Source organism: Epargyreus clarus, unplaced genomic scaffold (genome assembly GCF_041222505.1).
Source record: "Epargyreus clarus isolate Ecla_fem2 unplaced genomic scaffold, WU_Ecla_fem_2.2 ptg000016l, whole genome shotgun sequence".
NCBI lineage: Eukaryota > Metazoa > Arthropoda > Insecta > Lepidoptera > Hesperiidae > Epargyreus > Epargyreus clarus.
In genome coordinates this window covers 7,777,622-7,799,749 of record NW_027332224.1, presented here as the reverse complement: position 1 = coordinate 7,799,749, position 22,128 = coordinate 7,777,622, and the positions used below count along the sequence as shown (strand labels likewise).

The following is a 22,128-nucleotide window of genomic DNA, read 5'->3' as shown; positions in this document are numbered from 1 at the left end:
CGCTTTCGCCGGGCATCGAACCGGTGATTTACGGCGTGATCGTGACGCGATGAATGCACCACGCGGTTTTAGGGAGTGATGGCGGATTAAACATTTGCTTTTATTCCCAATGTTCTGGGAGTCGATTTCGTTTAGGTTTCGTGTATGTAGGTTTTTGACTTAACCTTTTTGAAGTTTTTTTTATAATATAATTAAGTATTAGTGCATGTAACACATATTTTAGCATAGAGGACGTTACGCGCGCTGATGTAACACATAATTGACTACAAGTATAGCCCGCGCCAAACTGCTAGTCCGCTCTGAAGTTGTTGCGAGCGGGTGTAGACATACAATTTGCTATGGCGACGCGATTCATTTTTATATCCAGAGCGGACTAGTTTTACGCGGACTATGCTACACGTGGATTAAGAAAGTAATAGGGGATTAAAACTTTGCTTTTATTCCCAATGTTCTCGGAATAGATTTCGTGTAGCTTTCGTTTGTTAGTCGTGGATTTTTTACTTAACACTTTTATTATATATCCTTTTTCTGGCGCTTGATAAACAAAGTAAATGTATGTAACACATTTTTATGTATGTAACACATAACGATGTAACACACATTTTTAGCGGGAATAAACTCACACGCAGCTATTTAACATTTACTTCATCTGTAATATTTACTTTTGTCTATTAGTCTATTACAATGAAGTTCTCTGTTAAAAGTTCAAGGCATAAAAATCACCCTAGATTTTTCCTCACAGATAACATAAAGGTAAAATAAATGATAGAATTTTATAAGTAGATACGGGAGCCCATGAACATCTCGATCTTATGACCAACCACATAGGACAAGAGGTCTACTGCCACTTTATATAGGATTTAAGCTCTGAGTACAACAAAGATTAAAATTTTGTCACAACTTTAAATCTGTAGGAATAGGTAGGTGGTAGGAAGAGTAGGTATCAGTGAAACAAAAGTTACTGACATGCATCTCAAATTAGCTAGCTGAAGAGCAATGGGCAAGCCACATTGTTCGTAGGACAGACAACCGATGGGGTAGGCAGGTCATCGAATGGAGACCATGTCTGCGCAAATGGGGTTACAGGCTGATCGATGGATGTGGTACTAACAACCTTAAGAATATGAACTAAATTAGAATACCTTTGTATTATAAAATGATAATTAAAAAAATGTTACAAAATTATCACTATTTGAAAAAAAATCATTGCTGTTATTAAATAGTAATCAATGGTTAATGGTCAGTCAAAACTCTGAGATGGTACACTTCAAAAATTTACAAAATTTACAGAATCATTTGACAATTTCACAGACATCTAATTATATATTTGTGATCTGCTGTAATAGTTGATTTTTTAAATAACTTGTGTGTTATAAATGTTAAAAGTTTTTAACAAAACTTCTATTTATTATTGAATAGTGAAATTTGTATATTTCACCATTTAATACATAGCATAGCATTAAATCTTGAGAGTAAACTGTAGGCTAGAATAGACCAACTTATAATTATATAAATTTATCTAAGCAAATATTATAGGCAGAATTTTATAACAACAAATGAATGTGCTATGCCTACTGGAATAGCAGAAATTTCTTATATGTTAATAATATTTTTATTTAATATTTTTGTTATATTTCTAAGAGCAGACAAAAATCTTATGAATAATGTCTTAAAAAATTCGCATAAATTGTAAATAGATATTTCTTAAATTACTAAGTTAAGAGTAAAGTTGTAAATAATTATATTAAATTGCAATTTTATAGTTAAGTTACTCTATATATGTTTATACATACGACATTAAATATTTTTTTGAAAACAAAACGAACATAGATTGCACTAGAACACAATAAAAGTGTAAGTTCCTAAGTCTTTACACCATATAAATGAATCAAACCTAATAAGAAATTCAAATGCACTTAAACTGTTAAAACAATTCTCGTAAATCTTTCACCAGAACAGCTTTTAATTAGCCTGCATACCACCACATAATAAACACCCGCGTTTCGTCATTACCGCTTTAAAAGCCCATTAAAGCCGTCAAAGGAGCCCTACGCGCAATAAATACAACACAGAAGCCCCTCGCATTTCACCCCGACATTTATACACCTTACTAAGAAATACGCAATAAACCACACATAAATAAACTTAGATGCAGTCTTCATACATTAAAGAAGTACTCTTACAAGAAATAAGTTTATCGAAATCAAGTATTTAATCGTAAAAAACATCGTACCAAAACGGGAATGCAGTCGTAAATACCCAAATTTATGGCGGATTAACCTCCCCGCCAGTAACCCACGTTACAACTACACCGATCGATATTATAAAGCAATATTTATTAAAGAAAGGAGCCTACCTTGAGCCCATGTAAACAAATAGGTACAAGCTACCAAAAAAATCCAGTTTCCATAACCAAAACGACACACTTCTGTCCGCCACATGGTTAAATACACTACAATTTCACTGCACTTGAGTTTTTAATTCATAATTATCACATTTTCACTTAAAATTCTAATATATTTCACGTTACTGAGCACAAACGCGCTAAGATAAGAGCGAACGATCCGCCATTTTCGTCTGGCGAGGACTACTGCGTTCGGAAATTCAACTCGCACTCAATATTGAAAGGTCAATGTCCGGAACAATCATATTACTGAATGAACTGAAGTTGTCTGTTGTACGATTGCTCGGAGTGAAGTTCGAATAAGTTGGCGTGCAATAAAAAATAAAATTGTCTATGATAATTCACATGTATTCATGGAAATGTATATATTTTACTTATATTTAAAAAATATAATGATGTACTTCGATACAGTTTTTAAAAAAAAATTAATAAAAAAAATTGCAATTTACTTATTTGCAAAAAAGTTTTTAGTATTTATTCTATAAAGATAAGTAATCCGAAGAGTATATTTCGTTGGTGGAACCACTCTGAGATACTCCGAGGATCGCGCCCTCATTTAATGTAAAAATCAGTTTAAAAGCAGTACTTATAAAAATAATAATAACTTTAATAACCCTATAAAAATCACATTCGATATGTAGAAAAGTGACATAATTGTCTACGCCCGAAAGCGTCCCATCACTGTCATATTAATGTCAAAAACGTCAAAGTCATTACTGTCAATAATTCAACCAATATTGTTGTTTACTCGGAATTCTTTTACTTTAGAATAATTATATTTAAAGTTGAATGGTCTACACATTTAGTACAACCAAGTAAATGCTACCATGGAACTAATATACTCAATGAGACGGAAGTCTCTAAAATGCGAGCCTCCACACTTTGAAACGTAAGTTCTAACTCCTTGAAATAATGCTCTAGTTTTGACCTAAGACCAGCTACACATCCATAATCCATGGTAAGGATCCGTGGTAAGAACCTTGATTTAAAGTTTATCCATGAGTGACAAACGTACATTTCTCTTACAAATATTTTTTTATCTTCAAACTTACGAAGCGAGAGCATGGTGTCTATTCTAAGTAAGGAATACCTGAATTACACATCATCAGCACTCTTCTGTGAATCATACTTATACTTAATAAGTTCAAGTATCATACACTTACCTTACGAATAAAACAAAATACATTTCTAAAATGAAACACTGGTTGATTTGACAAGCAAAAAACTAAACCCTTTATTCATAATTATTTCCCAAAAACCTATCATAGATCTGATCATCATGTTATATAATTTTTCCCTTTATGGGGTCATGTATTTTTTACAGCACAACAGACCCTGAGGTCACCCGTCCTCTCTGCACTATATCAACATGCAACATCATTGCGTTCTCGTCGCTGACGGAGCTGTCTGACGCTGACGGAGACAGTTGGGGCGGGCACGTGTACGTTTGCGACCTGGACACACCCTGGGAGAGTCATAAAGTTACTAGCACTGTACATCCTGTGAGTACAGTGGGAGGTTATTCTAAGTCAGTCTTGCGGCCTCAGACCTTTCGTTTGCCTGCCATAGACACTATGGTGCACCAAGGTATTCCTGTTGAGGTATTCGAAGGTACACCGGACTGTGTGTGAGAATATACTAGTGCAGGAGAGGAGCGTAAAATAAAAAGTCAGTTCTTTCTTATGACACCATGCGGTGCATCATCGTCTTCAATCAACATCATTGCTACAGAACTGCACAAAGTATGGTACACCGGAATGTCCCCACACACGCTATAGACATGTGGTCGACTTGTACAGACACACCTGCGCAGGTGAACTGTCAGGTAGACTGTAGCGTGTACAGCTTACATTAGAACCTTTCCTAGCAACTGTTGGACCTTTTGAGAACTTGTTGGTTGCATTACCTTAACTTATATTATTTTCAGCCCTTAGAGAGTACTTCCGAATGTGGCTTGCCCTTCCCCCATGTCCATGCTATGCTATGCCATGCTACTATGTGATCTGTAGTATTCTGTAGCATGTTTATGTTGTGGAAACAGCTTATGACAATGCTGCCTACGTTGTCATTGCTACTAAATTATGTCTATTACTTCTTGATCCTAAATTTTACTGATTTCTCGAGAACTGTTTTTTTTTTTATAATATAAGAGCAGCGGATGAGCATGTAGTCCACCTGATGGTAAGTGGCTTCTGCTACCTATGGACATCTGTAATCAAACCCAGATACCTAGGATTACATTCCTACATGAGGTTGGCCACATACACCTTGCTACCCCTTACAACCTACTAGACACAACTACAAATTTGACATTAAACTTCTTTTCAGGTTTCAGCAATAGAATGGGACATAGAAGGCAAGCAGCTGTTGGTGGCCACCACAGAGGGAGATGTGTCAGTGTACACACAGAAGGATTACCTCCTGAACGAGTGGACTTGCTTGTACAGCGCAAGTTTTCCAGGTAATACTGACTAAAGTTTAGTTTTCTCGTGACTAACTTTAATTGTTAATAACAAAGCTTCTATAGTGCTGTTCTGGCGTACAAAGGGTTTCAAGTTGAAGGTTGTATATGTTGATTTTTCAAAGTTATATGTGTATTAGAAATTATTACTATTACCTGATATATTTTATAAAAACAATCTCAAAGGTATGTGAAGTCTACCAATACGCACTTGTCCAGCGCGGTGGACTATGGCCTAATCCTTCTCATTCTGAGAGGAGACCTGTGCCCAGCAGTGGAACAGTAATGGGTTGATGATGATGGTAATATATTTATTTACTCACATCCTCAGGAGAGCACATCATCAAAGCATCTTTCTTCCACAACGGGCGACGTATAGCGGTCGCGGAGAAGAAGCCAGACGCGCCAATCTCCGATCGCATACAGATGTTGAGACAAACACCGACTTTGAAGGGATTTGGGTTAGTATCTTAACGCGTTTATACAGTGTGCAAATGTATCTATGAATTATGCATTAGAAATAGTTTTGTGGTTTTTACTTACCGACAATATACGGTGTTTGATGATTCTGAATCATACTATCTATGTTTTGTAAATTTATTGCATGTATAAAAATTGCAAACTGATCTAGCCTGGAATCATTTTTTGATTCGATTAAGGCCTTGTCACACTTATTTCTGTTTTATAATACCAGTTTTAAGCGTTGCTGTGCATTGGTTTGTGGGCAGTGTAACTTAAATCTAGCTACAATGACAAACAACAACTACAGATCTCAGTCATCCACCTCATCCAAGGGATTTAATTGAATTTAATAGAATCTTTTAGGGTTCGATTCTGGAGGCACCAGCGCTACGCTTATTTCTGCCTAATAACAGCAGTGTTAAGCGCTGCTGTGTTCTGGTTTGAAGGGGTTAAAGAAGATATGCTTTTCTGCGATATTCCAACTTAGTTCTCGATGGTAGCGGAGCATTTGTGGCCGACCTCAGGTAGGAATCTAATCTTATCTGGGGGTGATGACAGATGTCCATGGGCGGCAGTAGCCATTTACTATCAGATGGACTGCATGCTTGTCTGGTAATCTAAGGTATCTAATAAAATTGGTAATCTAAGGCGACAGTGATAGTGAAATTATCATTAGTTAAGTGATAAGATGCTAACATAATAAATATGGCTCAAGTCATGGTAGCCATTGAGATGACAGCTTCTATCCTCAACATTTTTGTTATTGACTTCAGAAAATTTTCGTTATTGTACTTAAATAACAAAAAAGTTCTGAAGGAGCTTACAGTTAAAGGTAAGTGGCTCCGCCCATGGGCATCTATAATCGACCCCAGATAAGATTAGATTCCTACTTAAAGTCGGCCACAGATGCGCCACTGCCCCTGAGCACTCAGCTGGAATGCTTCCGAAAAGTGTGTCTTCTTCACTACACCCTTCAAACCAGAACACAGCAGCGCTTAACACTGCTGTTATAACAGAAATAGGTGTGGCGGTGGTGCCGCCGGAGACAGTGTTCTACCTCCTACGTTTGTTGTCCCCAGGGGTGTGGCAGTGGAGGGTGCGCTGATAGTGACGGGCACGGGGTTGCTCGGCGCCGCGGCGGCGGGGGACGGGGCGCGCGCGCTCACCGCGACCGACGGCCGCCCGGTGCGGGAACACGTGGTTGCCGCTGAGATCGCACATAAGGGTGAGTTACATAATATCGATTCGTGTAAATATTACTGTATCGATTTACATATGCCTTTGATAAATAAAGATACTTCGCCGCCTTGAAATTAAATGAAGCTGATTTGTAAGTTTTTTTTTAATTGTTGACAAATAAAAACATTTTTTTTAAAGAATTTACGAATATATAACTTATACTGCTAAATTTACATAATGAATAAATAAATATTTCAAATTTAGGGACATTTTAGCACCGAGACGTGGCAAAAAAATTTTACGCAACTATCCCAAAGCTCCCAACGCTCCCAAAGAAGTGTAATTACAAAAAAAAACACCTTGATAGACAATACGGGCTATAACGCATATCTTCACAGGTGGCGGTACAGCCGGCGGCGCGGGCACCCAGCTAGTGGCGCTGGCGTGGCGACGCGGCGCTCGTCGTGGTGTGCGTTGCGCTGCGGTCAGCGTGGCGCGCGCCGCTGCAAGAGCACCGGCACTCGCGTTAGCCGCGCAGCCGCTGCCGGCGCTGTGTCTGCTGGATGACGACGCGCAGGCGCCAAGTGAGTAGCTACTATAGTGCTCCGGAATGCTTCGGAGGACTTCGGTGTGTTTCGATGTGCTTAAGAATACTTCGGTATGCTTCGATGTGCTTCGGAGTACCTTAAATGCTTCGGAGTACTTCGACATGCTTCGTACGCACGTTCGAGTGCTACGTTGTGATTCTATACGCGTCAGTGTTTAGGTATACTTCGGAGTGCTTCGGTACACTTTAATGTTTTGTTGTGTCAACATACATCCGAAGTGTTTTAATATGCTTCGTTACGCTCCTAAGTGCTTTGAAATGTTTCAAGGCGCCGCATTGGACTTAAGAGAAACCGTAACTACGGTCGTAATCGCTTTGGAAAGATACGAGGCGCATCGTTGGGCTTAGGAGAAACGAAGTATTCAAAGTGCTAGCGATACAAGCGGTAGTTTGGGTAGCCAGCTGGTAGCGCGGGCGCCGGCGCTCGCGTTAGCCGCGCAGCCGCTGCCCGTACTATGCTTGTTGAACGACGACACGTAGGCGCCAAATAAGTTGCTACTATAGTGATTCGATGTACTTTCGAGTGCTTCGATGTGCTTCGATGCGATGTAGCGCATCGAAGCTCTATATATACTCTAGATATAAACTCAATGTAAATTAATTTACTTTTAAATATACCTATGTGTCACTCTTTGATTTGATCAATCTGTCTGTCAAGTGAATGTATAATGTAGTGTACAGTTTCCAAGTAATATATCGTGATTAATCCTGAAAGTTCGTTTATATTATCCTATAACTCCTTCATTCGAGGGCTACGTTGTGATTATATATGCGTCGGAGTGTTTTGGTATGTTTCGGAGTGCTTCTATATACTTCGGAGTACTTCGGAATGCTTCGATGTGCTTTCGTATGCTTCGTTGTTTTAAACTATGCTTCAGAGTGCTTCAGTATACTTTAGTGCGTTTCGGGATACATCCGAAATGTTCTAGCGTGCTTCGTTTCACTCGTAAATGTTTGTAAGATGAAGGAAAGATCGAAGGTCATAGTTGCGCTTAGAAGTAACTTTAACTATTTAGCATGCTAGCGATACAAGCGGCAAGTTTATTAGTTTTTCATTTTTCATAAAAATAGTAATGTTCCTTTATTTTGTTTTCACCATTGATGATATATGTTTTAGATTTTTTATTTCGTCAAATTAAAAATTCCCATGTTCCTTCCAGTGTCGATAGCGTGGTGTCTCCGCGAGGACACCGACTCGCTGCTGGTGGCGGGCACTACCCTGACGTTGTGGAAACTCACGGAGCGATCCTTCCCCGTACACAAGCTGCTGTCCAAAGGTACGTTTTGTGGAAATAGTTTAATTGGATTACAGCTGATGAGCTAGCACTCGCACATAGCGAATAAAATATGCGCCCGTACACACACACACGCGCCTGCGTGCCACCAGCTAACACGTGAACTCTACAACAATCTCTCTCTACACAAAAAAACAAAAACGTGCACACGTATAGTCGGCGCCAAATTGCTAAACCACTCCGAATATAGAAATGAGTTGCGTCGCAATAGCAAATTGCAGATATTAGCAAGACGTAGACATTGCGGGACCTTCCCGACACCCTCCGCTGCCCGCTCTCGCCCGCGGGTACATAGCTGCGTTAGCATGCCCTTACATTACGGAGTATATGCTAAGTAAACCTGCGCGCAACAACTTCAGAGTGGACTAGGAATTTGGCGCGGACTATACACGCGCGCACACACACACACACTCGCTCGGATATACGACACGCACACCAGCACAAACATGAACTCGCGCACGGCCGATCAAAAATGCGCGCGCGTACACACACACACACACACACACACACACACACTCACTCACTCACTCATTCACACACTCCCGCGTGAACATACCACACATATAAACATGGTCACATACGCACCCGCAAACAGACAAACAAAGACGCACGCACACACTTGAGCGAATGATATGTATATGAGGTTTAGCTATTTTATGCGTAATGTATTGTAATGTAGCCAATTTATATGTATTTATATCTTATGTTTTTTAAAGGTGGTAGAACCCTTTGTGGTTCGACTCCGGCTGCACCACCGCCACACCTATTTCTACCTAATAAAAGCAGTGTTAGGCGCTGCTGTTCCGGTTTGAAGGGTGTGGTAAGGGAGACAGACTTTTCCGAGGCGTTCCAGCTTAGTCCTCAGGGGTAGCGGCGCATCTGTGGCCGACCTCAGGTAGGAATATCTAATCCTATCTGGGGTTGATTACAGATGTCCATGGGCGGCAGCAGGCACTTACCATCAGGTGGACTGCATGCTCGTCTGCAACTCTTATAATTAAAAAAAAAAAAAAATTGAGGTTTAGCTATTTTATAGTTGCGCAATGTAAATTCAACTATCGTACCGATATTTAATTAACATGCATATTTTACTATAATTAACTCATTTACTATCATACCTCCTTAGGTCCAGTGCAAGGCAGCACCACGCCGGGTAGCGGTCAGAAAACAGGACAGGATTGCTTCAATACTGTTGTGAGTATGATTTTATTACTTTATCTGAATTATTCAAAATACACATTATAGCTGTGTTTTCGAAAGATGGTAGAACGCTGTGTGTTTACTTCGGAGGCACCACCGTCACACCTATTTTTGCCTAACAACAGTGTTAAGCGCTGCTGTGTTCTGGTTTGAAAGGTGTTTCAACTTCGTGAGTAGCAACGCGTCTGTAGCCGATCTCAGGTAGCAATCTAATCTTATTTGGGATTGATTAGAGATTTCTAAGGGTGGCCACTTACCATCAGGTGGACTGCATTCATTTTGCTAGAGTGTGAAAGATATTTGGTAAAGGGTGATCTTCTTGTGGGCTAAGTGATCATGCCCGGACAGCGGCCGCACTCCGACAGTCTCAGTTCGGAGCTTGTATATGTACAAGATGTTTAGAAAACTTCGTTAGCGTGATTCAAACTAGTCGTGGTGCCATCTTTTGACGAGTAGCGGGAAGTCGCCACAGATATTTTTTAAGATTTTAAATATGCATATGGTCTCATAAGATGTTGTTAAGTTAACTAATTAGGAGATAGTTTCAAACAGAAAGTTCCTTAAGTAGGGACTGAATAAATTAATTGACTTGGTATTACATGGTATACAACTTTTTACGAAAAAAGAATTAAGTTTTGAGACTTGGCTATTTTAAAAGTGTTTTTAATGGCATTTTTAATTCGCCCCCGAAGTAAAAACACAGCCACATTTATTTTATTTTATTAATTAATGAAATATTTTGCAGGTATGGCAACCCGAAACAAAAACACAGCCACATTTTTTTTATTTTATTAATTAATGAAATATTTTGCAGGTATGGCAACCCGAAACAAAAACACAGACTCATATTTTTTTATTAAATAATATATTTTGCAGGTATGGCAACAAACAGCAGTGTGGCCAGTGGAGGGGGGTCAGGGGGCCCGCCACATCACCAGCACGAAGCTGCCGCTGGGACCGCCGCACGCCGTGCTGGCTACACCGCGAGCGCTGCATCTCATTGCGAGGGATAATCATCATTATGTGAGTTTATCCTAACTAATATAAATGAAACTGAAGGAAATTTGTGTTTTTTTTTATAATATAGGAGTAGCAGACGAGCATACAGTCCACCTGATAGTAAGTGGCTACTGCCGCCCATGGACATCTGTAATCAACCCCAGATAGGATTAGATATTCCTACCTAAAGTCGGCTACAGATGCGCCGCTACCCCTGAGGACTAAGCTGGAAATCGAACCACAAGGTGAAGGTGGTAGAACCCTTTGTGGTTCGACTCCGGCGGCACCACCGCCACACCTATTTCTACCTAACAACAGCAGTGTTAGGCGCTGCTGTGTTCCGGTTTGAAGTGTGTGGTAAGGGAGACATACTTATCCGAAGCATTCTAGCCACTTGTTTCTTACTCTTATACTATAAAAATAAACAACATTGAAATCTAAAATCGATACGATAAAATTGCCTTGTCGCAAGTTTTAAGAACAACGAAAATAAAATAATATTATAAGTTATTTATTTTTAGGGATGTCATATGTAACAATTATTTTTGAACATTTTTTTGGAATTTCGCTGTTTGATATTGTATATTTTTATTGAATAAGTCATTTAAGTATAGTTTATTATTTGCATACATGTGTGAACACACTTTTTTTTAAATTTGAGGGTAGTTGCTAATTAGTAATACATATTAATATTTCAATTTTAGAACATCCTATATAACCACTCTCATATATTATAAATCTATATGTCCGTACAGCTGTGTTCCCGCGCGCTATCATCAGGCAGTGGTGCTGCGGCGGAGACTCCCGCGACGGCCGCGGCACCGCCCAAGAAGGCCAAGTACGGGGGCGGAGCCCTGCCCGTGAGTATACACTCCGTACAACACGAACTTACACGACACTTTCCTTGCCTTAGCTTTCTAGTCGTGAGCTGCCCGTGAGTACTCTGGTACGATACGAACAATCAACATACGCTCCACTTACCTTACCTTCATACCTGTTTTGTAGACGTGATAATAAAAATTTATTCATGCAAAAATATAGTATTGTTAAGGTTAAACATTATTTCGTAAAATGTAAATAGAAATTATTTTTATAGCACTCTGTGACCTAAACCCGCATTTTAGCCACGCTTTTCCGTGTCCAAAGTAGCCCATTTTAACACTGTACGAATATCAATACACTACCCTCACAGTTGTAAAAAATTAACATCGCTATGAACGTTTCATACTTTTAAATACCATGTGAAAATTAAAAGTGAGTAATGAGTATTTTGTTTAAAGCAATAAATATGTTAATATTTTACGCCGTGCAATTATATGCAACTTGGCCACGCGTACCGTGATGTACTATTATAGATTAAAAATTATTACCAGACTTCGACTGAGCAAAAAGGGTCTTAATATAATCGGGTAATAATGTACTAAGGGTTTGTCCTTATACTAAGGGCTAGATAGTTGACACTAAGGCCACTTTAATATTTTCTTGTTTTATAATATTTAGAATACTATGTATTTTGTTTGTCAACTTTTTTCATGGAAATAATATTCACCACGTTTTACTATAAACAAATATTGAATAAAGTATAGCCTAATACTACACAGTACCTTGTAGTCACTCGCAAGTGGTAACAAAACAGACTCCAAAAAACACCTGTTCACACGCAGAGCGGCGATTCACACAAGTATAGTCCGCGTCAAACTACTAGTCCGCTCTGAAGTTGTTGCTAGCAGGTAGTCATACATTTTGCTATGGCGACGCGATTCATTTCTATATTCAGAGCGGACTAGCAGTTTTACGCGGACTATACGCACTATTTCAATCACAAGGAAGTACTAAGAAAACAGACTCCAAATAACACCTGTTTACCCAGAGCGGCGGTTCTTGCGCGACGGTGTCGTGCGTGGAGATGTCTACCTTTGGTGGCTTACTAGTGGCGGTGGACACCCACTCCCAGCTCCACGTGTACAAGCTGCCCCAGCCCTGGGCCGAGAATATACGTGAGTATCACAACTAATGTTAGGACGAATGTGAGCTTGTCTGTCTATTTGTTTGTTTGTTTGTTGCGTTTTTATGCTTTAACTACATAACCGATTGTCATGACGTTTTGTACACACGTTGTCAGGGCTTACAGTAGGATATGGGGTACGTTCATTTTAAATGAAAAATGTATAATAATAGTTTTATTTATAAGGATCAGATTCTAGTAAGTAATATTAATGAAATGAACCCGATCGATTCGTGTCGAAGGAAAAACAACCCTAATAATGCAGGTTTAGTTTTTATCAAAATCGGCCGGTTCCTTTCACGGTTTTTTAACACAGTTTCACAGAAAACTTTCACACAAAAAACACCGAAACTTTCACAGTTTCGGATTTCGCCGTCCAGATCCACTTAAAAAATATATTTGAAGACTAAGAATGAAAATTCACGAAACGTCTTTTTTCCACTTTCGCTTCTGTTTATATAGCAATTTTAATTTGGATGATTTTGTGTATAGAATCGAAATCCAATAATAAATCAATGTCGAGAACAGTCTGTACGTATTTACGGCATGCGTATCACGTCGATGTCCATATTGATGTTCATTGTTAGGATTGATGTTCATATTCATGTTGATGTTCGTGTTGATGTTAGCATTGATGTTGTTGTTCATGTTGATTGCAGCGACACCCCTATCAGTGCAGCACGCTACACTTTTATTGGAATACGCGATGGTATCAGGATATGACTACTTGGACATATTGATGACTATCAAACCGAACATCGTAGAGGCTTTGTATGAGAGGTAAGTGGACGTGACAATGCAACGTAGACGTACGAAAGAAATAGTCTCCTAATATTTTATATTTCTCATCTGCCTTGAACAGTTTTCTATATATAATAACAACATTTCAGATTCACGGAAACATTCCAACGTCAACCGCAGACATTCCAGCAATATTACTTTCATCATTGGCTCAAAATAAGAATCGCACTTTGCAGGTAAGCTTTCTATCTTCTATATGTGTCAGCTCATTATTTATGTAAGGAGAAATGTTTAGGTCCTATGATTAATGCTTGTGTAATTTAATATATGTTTGCAACGAGGCTTAATGAGGATAATTGGTCTCAATAATGGATAATTTCTCAACAAAGAAATAATGTGCATTTTAAAAATATTAATAGCCAATATTGTGTTATGAAAACCAGTTGTTGGAGTAAATTATCACTTGCTTTAATAATTACAATATAAAAAATGATGATAACGACAATATTTATAGTTACCTTGTTAAGGTGGTAGAATCCTTTGTGCTTCGACTCCGGCGGCACCACCGCCACACCAATTTCTGCCTTATAACAGCAGTGTTAAGCGCTGCTGTGTTCTGGTTTGAAGGGTGTGGTAAGAGAGACATACTTTTCCGATGCGTTCCAGCTTAGTCCTCAGGGGTAGCGGCGCATCTGTGGCCGACCTCAGATAGGAATATCTGATCAAATCTGAGGTTGATTACAGATATCCATGGGCGGCGGTAGCCACTTACCATCAGGTGGACTGCATGCTGGTCTGCTACTCATATGTTATAAAAAAAGCCTATAGTAGTTCATGTCCACGAAGATTTTGACATCGACGGCGTTTATGTTAACGACGATGATGTTCATGTTCGTGACAATTTCCATATTGACAATGATAATGTTAATTTCCTTGACAATCTTGACGCCGATAGTGTTCATATTGACGACGACAATATTCATGTTATACATAACGATGTTGGCAACGGCGTTATGAATGTTGGTGACGACGATGGTGTTGATATCGTTGATGGCTTATTCATATTGACGGTATTGCCTATGATTGCTCATATGATGACGACATCTATATTCATGTTGACGACGATGTTATCAACGACTCTATTCATACTCTTGCTGAACGAACTTATTTTTTACATAAATGTTATGCAAGATACGGGAGCTAGTGCTTTATTAATTATAAGTAAAAAATGTGACAATTAAAAAAAAAGAAAAAGAGTAAGAATAATTATAAAAAAGACAAACCCACTGAGTTTCTTGCCGGATGTTAGCGCACGCACACAGGCGCACGCGCACACACCGATAGGGCCCACCAACTGGCCGACGAACCGTCCACGCGATCACTATATATACTATACTATTTGCGATTTAACTAAAATTTCCATTGTTAGGCTGAATATACAATTTGCAAGTAACCTGGTGTTTGCTGTCGAAGATTCCCTACCACCGGATCTTCTCAGTTGAGGTCGCTTTCCGATCCGGTAGTAGTTTAAAAAAATATAGTAACCGACGATTTGTAAGTGCCGCCGTTGGCCTATACGAAATAAATATATTTCATTATATTTCATGTTATTTCATATGTCGACGTTTCGAAGACTATACTGTCGATGTTGACACGGTGTTCCTGTGGTCGATGTTGACACGATGTTCATATTGATGAAAGTATGGACGTCTGCGAGTTTTTTGAGAGCAATATTGCGTAGTGTGTAATCGTAAAGCGTAATCATAACATCACATATTGACGATGTTGGCACGATTTTCATGTCGTCGATGTTCACGTGGTTGATGTTAATGTGGTTGATGTTCACGTGGTTGATGTTCATGTCGATGTTCGTGTCGGCAGCGTGTCGCCGGGCACGCTCCGCGCGGCGGGCGCGCTGGCGGCGCTGCAGGCGGCCGCTGCGGCCTGGGCGGCGTGCGGCGCGGCGCTGCGGCCCGACGACAAGCCCGACGCGCTGGACGACCTCACGCACCCCGAGCACGACAAGGTGGGTGATAATCCACACCGCGGTGTTCGTGTTGTCGATGTCGATGTCCGCGGTGTCGACAGAAGACGCGCTCGATAATCTCAAGCGTTGTGAACATGATAATGTGAGGTGTCTGGCTTTTTTACATACACTTTGCGGGTAAATGACGTTTTAGAAAATTATAATTAGAGAGTGAAAGGGCTTGTGTGTTTAACAAATAAAACCGCATTGACACTTCATTTGTAATACAAATAAAACAATAAAAATGTATGTGTATCAATTAATGTTGTTATAGGTGATGTAAAAATTCACTCCCATCGTGTTTTTACAAACACGCCAAATTTGAATCGAAGAATATTTTTCTTATATATGATGTTATCTATCATTAGTTATAAAAATTAAAAAAAAAACGATATTTTCAGAGTCTCCTAGCTCTCGAGGCGAAAGCAGACGTGCCGACAGAGGGCGGTACTCTACAAGCGCTTCAAGCGTTGCAGCCGTTGCGCCGTCTACTCGAACGGGCGGTGGATATAACGCTTACAGCGCTCGCCGCGTTACCATTACCTAACACACACCATCAACCTCATGGGTGAGTTTTATGGTTCACAATATACGTGGTGGGGTTGGAAGAGAATAAGTGATTGGCTTACTGAACGATGGCTTTGTGAGTGCTGAGGTAGTGTTGAGCTGGTGTTGAGTGAATGAGAGAATGACTGACTGGCAGTGTGAGTAGTAAGTTATGAATGACTGAAGGAGTGATAAGTGAGTAAATGATAAGGGAATGACGAATAAGGGAACTATGAGAGTGAATGAACGATATGTGTATGATGAGTGAATGACAAGTATGGAAGTAAATTATGACTAAGGATGGATATGTGGGCGAATGAGTAAAGATTGAGTGAGTGAGAGAAAAGTATGAACGTATAAATTGTTTTTCCAGGTACGAGCTATGGGCGGATCCTCGCGCGGTGGGGCTGCTGCGCAAGCTGGTGGTGGCGGCGCGGGCGTGCGGCCGCGGCGGGGAGCCGCTCTCCCGCCCGCTGGCGCGCCTCGCCAACAACGCGCAGCTCAAGGCCGACCTGCTGGGTGAGTGCGGGGCGGGGGGCGGGGGCGGGGAGCCGCTCTCCCGCCCGCTGGCGCGCCTCGCCAACAACGCGCAGCTCAAGGCCGACCTGCTGGGTGAGTGCGGGGCGGGGGGCGGGGGCGGGGAGCCGCTCTCCCGCCCGCTGGCGCGCCTCGCCAACAACGCGCAGCTCAAGGCCGACCTGCTGGGTGAGTGCGGGGCGGGGGGCGGGGGCGGGGAGCCGCTCTCCCGCCCGCTGGCGCGCCTCGCCAACAACGCGCAGCTCAAGGCCGACCTGCTGGGTGAGTGCGGGGCGGGGGGCGGGGGCGGGGAGCCGCTCTCCCGCCCGCTGGCGCGCCTCGCCAACAACGCGCAGCTCAAGGCCGACCTGCTGGGTGAGTGCGGGGCGGGGGGCGGGGGCGGGGAGCCGCTCTCCCGCCCGCTGGCGCGCCTCGCCAACAACGCGCAGCTCAAGGCCGACCTGCTGGGTGAGTGCGGGGCGGGGGGCGGGGGCGGGGAGCCGCTCTCCCGCCCGCTGGCGCGCCTCGCCAACAACGCGCAGCTCAAGGCCGACCTGCTGGGTGAGTGCGGGGCGGGGGGCGGGGGCGGGGAGCCGCTCTCCCGCCCGCTGGCGCGCCTCGCCAACAACGCGCAGCTCAAGGCCGACCTGCTGGGTGAGTGCGGGGCGGGGGGCGGGGGCGGGGAGCCGCTCTCCCGCCCGCTGGCGCGCCTCGCCAACAACGCGCAGCTCAAGGCCGACCTGCTGGGTGAGTGCGGGGCGGGGGGCGGGGGCGGGGAGCCGCTCTCCCGCCCGCTGGCGCGCCTCGCCAACAACGCGCAGCTCAAGGCCGACCTGCTGGGTGAGTGCGGGGCGGGGGGCGGGGGCGGGGAGCCGCTCTCCCGCCCGCTGGCGCGCCTCGCCAACAACGCGCAGCTCAAGGCCGACCTGCTGGGTGAGTGCGGGGCGGGGGGCGGGGGCGGGGAGCCGCTCTCCCGCCCGCTGGCGCGCCTCGCCAACAACGCGCAGCTCAAGGCCGACCTGCTGGGTGAGTGCGGGGCGGGGGGCGGGGGCGGGGAGCCGCTCTCCCGCCCGCTGGCGCGCCTCGCCAACAACGCGCAGCTCAAGGCCGACCTGCTGGGTGAGTGCGGGGCGGGGGGCGGGGGCGGGGAGCCGCTCTCCCGCCCGCTGGCGCGCCTCGCCAACAACGCGCAGCTCAAGGCCGACCTGCTGGGTGAGTGCGGGGCGGGGGGCGGGGGCGGGGAGCCGCTCTCCCGCCCGCTGGCGCGCCTCGCCAACAACGCGCAGCTCAAGGCCGACCTGCTGGGTGAGTGCGGGGCGGGGGGCGGGGGCGGGGAGCCGCTCTCCCGCCCGCTGGCGCGCCTCGCCAACAACGCGCAGCTCAAGGCCGACCTGCTGGGTGAGTGCGGGGCGGGGAGCCGTTCTCCCGCCCGCTGGCACGCCTCGCCAACAACTTATAGAAATCGAAGATTAATCTACTGGATCAATGTGTCTTTGTTTATGATAAACATAACGTAAAGCTTCTCTGTCCAAGAAAAGTGTGATCAGTGGGGGTGACTTGTGCCTCCATTTTTCTTCGACGCCAGTTACGTTAGTAAAAAGGTATGTAGTATTATTAAGTGACAAGTAAACCACACGAAAGGGGGAATGGGGGAGAGTTAGTAAAAAGCATTTTACCTATGCTCCCCCCATTTCCCCGCCATTAGGGAAGCATGATTTTGTTGAAAAAGTACTTTGTCTATGTACATGTTTAATATTAACTAAGCTGTTGTGTGTTGTAGAGTAGTGTGCATTGACAAAGTATAGACCGCGGAAAAACTGCTAGTCAGAGCGGAATAACAGTTTGGCGCGGCCTATACATTGTCTATGTATTTATTATGAACTCGTCACATATTGTGTGTTACAGAGGAGTGTGCGTCGCTGACGGCGCAGTGGCCGAGCCGCGTGTGGGAGCTGCTGCCGCGCTGCTGCGTCGCCGCGCCGCACGGCCGCCCGTGGCCGCTCTGCGTGAGTATACTGATGTCGTCACATCTTGGTAAAAGTAAAAAATATAATTACAAAAAAATACAACCGACTTCTATGTCACTATAAAGTTAAAAAATAATTAAAATAAATGTTGGTTTAGTACATATTTCTGGAGTCCAAGTTGGTTTAGTACATATTTTCTCCAGAACCCATCGATGGATCCTAACCATATTTAAGTGGGACCAACTTCTAGCTCGTCTCTACACAATAAAAAAAGAATTATTAAAATCGGTCCACTAACGGCGGAGTAATTCGTGTACAATGTACATACATAAAAAAATATATATTTACCGGCCGAATTCATAACCACCTCCTTTTTGAAGTCGGTAAAAAAGTATAAAAAATAAAAATTCGACTTCTTGAAAGTAATAAACTGATAAATGAAGTAATTTTATTTATATCAATTCCATAACTTAGACGGATTCAACGACATCACATACTTTAAAATCTGTCAAGCCGTTTGGATTGTTGCTTACATATAAAAAAAAGTAAAAATATACTCAAAAAGTTTTTTTTTTTTTTTACTTTTCTCCGAATATAAATATACTACCTTTCCCCGCCTGTAACACCTTACAATATTCAATTTAGCTTTATAATATATAAATTTCATTATTGTTGTATAGTCCGCGCCAAACTTCTAGTCCGCTCTGAAGTTCTTGTGATTCATTACTATATTCAGAGGGAACTAGCAGTTTTACACGAACTATACATTATTCTCTATTTAGTTGATTATTTTTATGTAATCGATATTTTTGATCGATCCGTCCTCCAAAATTTCGATGTCAAAATCGATCATTTTTCAATATCGCCCCCCTAACACTTGTCACTAGTTGTCTATAATAGTGGTGTGACATAAAAACCGTAAATTTTACAAGTGTCTTAAAATTTAATAAAAAGCGATTATTACACAATATTATGTATCTTTTTTATGATTTTTTAGTTTGAATATGGAACGGAGCCTGAATATCTTCGGTACTCGCCAGAACCACCGCCGTATGCACAATGCGACTTCCCTCCATTAGGAACTATGGACGCTATAAGGTTTGTATGGAAATTATGTTATTTAATAATTTACCATTAATCAATTATTATTTGATTAACTTTCATGGTTTGCGATTTAATTTTTGCGCATATTGCTAAAATGTTGTGTATTGTAATAAATTATAATATAATTATTTGTTTTTTGTATACCGATATTTATTCCTAACTTGTTGTTAACGTTTTGATGATGTGAAATCAATAAGGTCCACTGAAGTCTATATATATTGTAAATTCAAATTGTATTTAGTATATTTATTTATTTATTTATATATTTATTGTAAAAGTAACACAAAGTTATATTACAACAGGGCAGACTTAATGCCTAATGGCATTCTCTACCAGTCAACCCTTGGTGATTGGAGAGAATTTGCGGCAGGTGTTAAATATAATACATTAAGGATAAATAAATAATATACATATTTTATACATACATACATGAATATGTTTTAAATATAATAAATAAATATACATATAAGTGATAAGAGAGAAAAAAAGAAGCTTTATTTGTCAGATGAGGTGCTCAGATGCTCTCGGACAAGTTTTTAAATTCTTAATGTAATGTTCGTTTGAAGATGTTAAAATCCTTTGTGGTTTGACTCCGGCGGCACTACCTCAACACCTGTTTCAGCTTAATAATAATATTAAGTCTACTGTATTCTGATTTGAGGGGTCATATTTTTAGGGCTTCCAACTTCGTCCTCAGGGGTAGCACGCATCTGTGATCTACTTCAGGTAGGACTCTGATCTTTTCTGGGATTGATTACAAATGTATATAGGTGATTCATGGCTGGTGTCCAGTAGGCTCCTATCATTGGACTGTATTATAGTCTCCTACTTTCATATTATTAAAAAAATCACTGTAATATAATGATTTTTGCATATTTGGCGTATACTTGTGTATGGTTGTATTTATGCCAACATTACATTGCGTAAATTGTATTGCGGATGAAGCGATGAATAAAATGATTGTATCGCAGGAGCGTTACAGAGCGACTGATATTTAATATATCTTTTACATAAAATATACAATCTCCATATGCCACAGTGAGGTTAGATATAACATTTTTCCATAGATACATGTACCTGGGCGGCGGCCGCAAGCCGCGCCGCTGGCGGCAGTGCGGCCGCTGCGGCGCGCGCGCGCTGCCCGCGTCGCAGCCCACCAAGCATCCGCTGCAGCGCGCGTACGACGCGAGGTTCTTGGCGGCTTGCAAGTTAGTATACGATCATTATACGATACGTTCCTCGGCTGATCGACGGGACCGCAAGGCAGATCATTTTCTTTGCGACTAGTGGAATGCTGGATAACAGCAGTGTTAAGCGCTGCTGTTTTCGGATTTTAAGGGAGACATACTTTTCCGAAGCATATCAGCTTAGTTCTCAGGGCTTAATAGCGACGCACCTGTGGCCGATCTACAAATAGGAATCTTTTCTTATCTGGGGTGGATTGCAGATGAATCTAGGCGGCAGTAGCCAATTACCATCAGGTGGACTGCATACACGTCTGCTACTTCTATTTCTATAATAAAAATATATATACCATAACAGTCTGATAATTGAAATTAGAACGACACGACAGAAGCATACCGCTGCTTTGTTATTGTACCGACGATAATAATCGATTAAATTTCAATGTTAACTTGATATTAATAGTTACAATTCTATTAGTCACATCAAAAACCTCTAAGAACCATTCCGTATTTTAATACCTTAGGAGAAATAATATAAGTTTCTTGTTTTAGTTAAGGGCTCGTACACAAAACTGCGATGCATGCGACGTCGCATCGTAAAAATCTGCGAGCTCCCTCGACGCATCGCAAGAACTTGCGAATTAATTCGCATCGCACATTCCTGCGATGTTTCGTCACACTTGTTGACGCCATTTTTAGTTCATTCTGAGACAGCGTGTGGGAAAGACGTGCATGTATTTGTTGGGTGGGAAGACGTATGTAAAAAAGCGACAAAGTACGTCGTTGATTTTTTATATTACTGATTGAGGAGCGCCCTGTTCTTTGGGAAACTAAATATAAAATAAATGATATATGATAAATGGATGAACCCAAAAATTTTCTTTGTTACTCTTTCCTGTATCTCTTAAGCAATAAAAAAAGTTCACACTTCTTTTTACGATCCATGTCACGACCTAATTTTCAAAATACTTTCCGTACGGTTGACGGATGTCGAAAGAATGGTCACCCTGGGAGACGCTATGCCGCACGATATCGCATCGCAGCAATTCGTGTCGCAATTTTCTGCGTTGTGAATTCGCATCGCGTCGCATCGCAGTTTTGTGTTCGAGCCCTAAAATTACAACGTTATACCACCTAATTTCTGAAAATAATGGAAATTAATAATTTCTGAGTCTCATAGAAACAACTTATACCTCGAGCCGCTTACATCATTAGTCTTTATTATAGAATCTAAGATATATATCTCTGTTTGAAACTATTAATAATTTTGTATTATGTTTTACAGGTGTGGCGGCAAATGGACCCTGTTTTGTAGTATTCAGGGCTTAAATTAGTTACTTTTAGTTATAAGTTAAAATACCGTAATTTAATACGTATTTTGTAAATAAATAAAAAGTATAATGTACGAAAATGTGTTTTATTTAAAAAGCGT

At 41.8% G+C, this 22,128-nt stretch overlaps 2 protein-coding genes and 1 long non-coding RNA gene across 3 annotated transcripts in view; 2 read left to right on the top strand and 1 right to left on the bottom strand.

The window, feature by feature from the left end:
• The window catches only part of fra (neogenin protein frazzled), a 194,056-nt gene extending 191,422 nt beyond the window's left edge, over nucleotides 1-2,634 (bottom strand). The window contains exon 1 of the mRNA XM_073081470.1: nucleotides 2,357-2,634. Coding sequence (XP_072937571.1) covers nucleotides 2,357-2,441 — 85 coding nt within the window. The 5' untranslated portion in view covers nucleotides 2,442-2,634. The remainder of the gene's footprint in view (nucleotides 1-2,356) is intronic.
• Nucleotides 1-22,128, top strand: part of LOC140748628 (uncharacterized) — a 71,771-nt gene that overhangs the window by 22,861 nt on the left and 26,782 nt on the right. The window lies entirely within an intron of this gene.
• On the top strand, nucleotides 3,108-22,107 carry MED16 (mediator complex subunit 16). Its single transcript, XM_073081530.1, has 20 exons — nucleotides 3,108-3,293; nucleotides 3,729-3,906; nucleotides 4,733-4,865; nucleotides 5,197-5,326; nucleotides 6,407-6,552; nucleotides 6,905-7,090; nucleotides 8,274-8,390; nucleotides 9,535-9,602; nucleotides 10,485-10,631; nucleotides 11,363-11,467; nucleotides 12,478-12,604; nucleotides 13,272-13,392; nucleotides 13,503-13,589; nucleotides 15,235-15,379; nucleotides 15,781-15,947; nucleotides 16,299-16,444; nucleotides 18,347-18,447; nucleotides 19,406-19,506; nucleotides 20,580-20,720; nucleotides 21,982-22,107. Exons 1-20 carry the CDS (start codon nucleotides 3,232-3,234, stop codon nucleotides 22,028-22,030), a joined length of 2,457 nt encoding a protein of 818 aa, XP_072937631.1. The 5' UTR covers nucleotides 3,108-3,231; the 3' UTR covers nucleotides 22,031-22,107.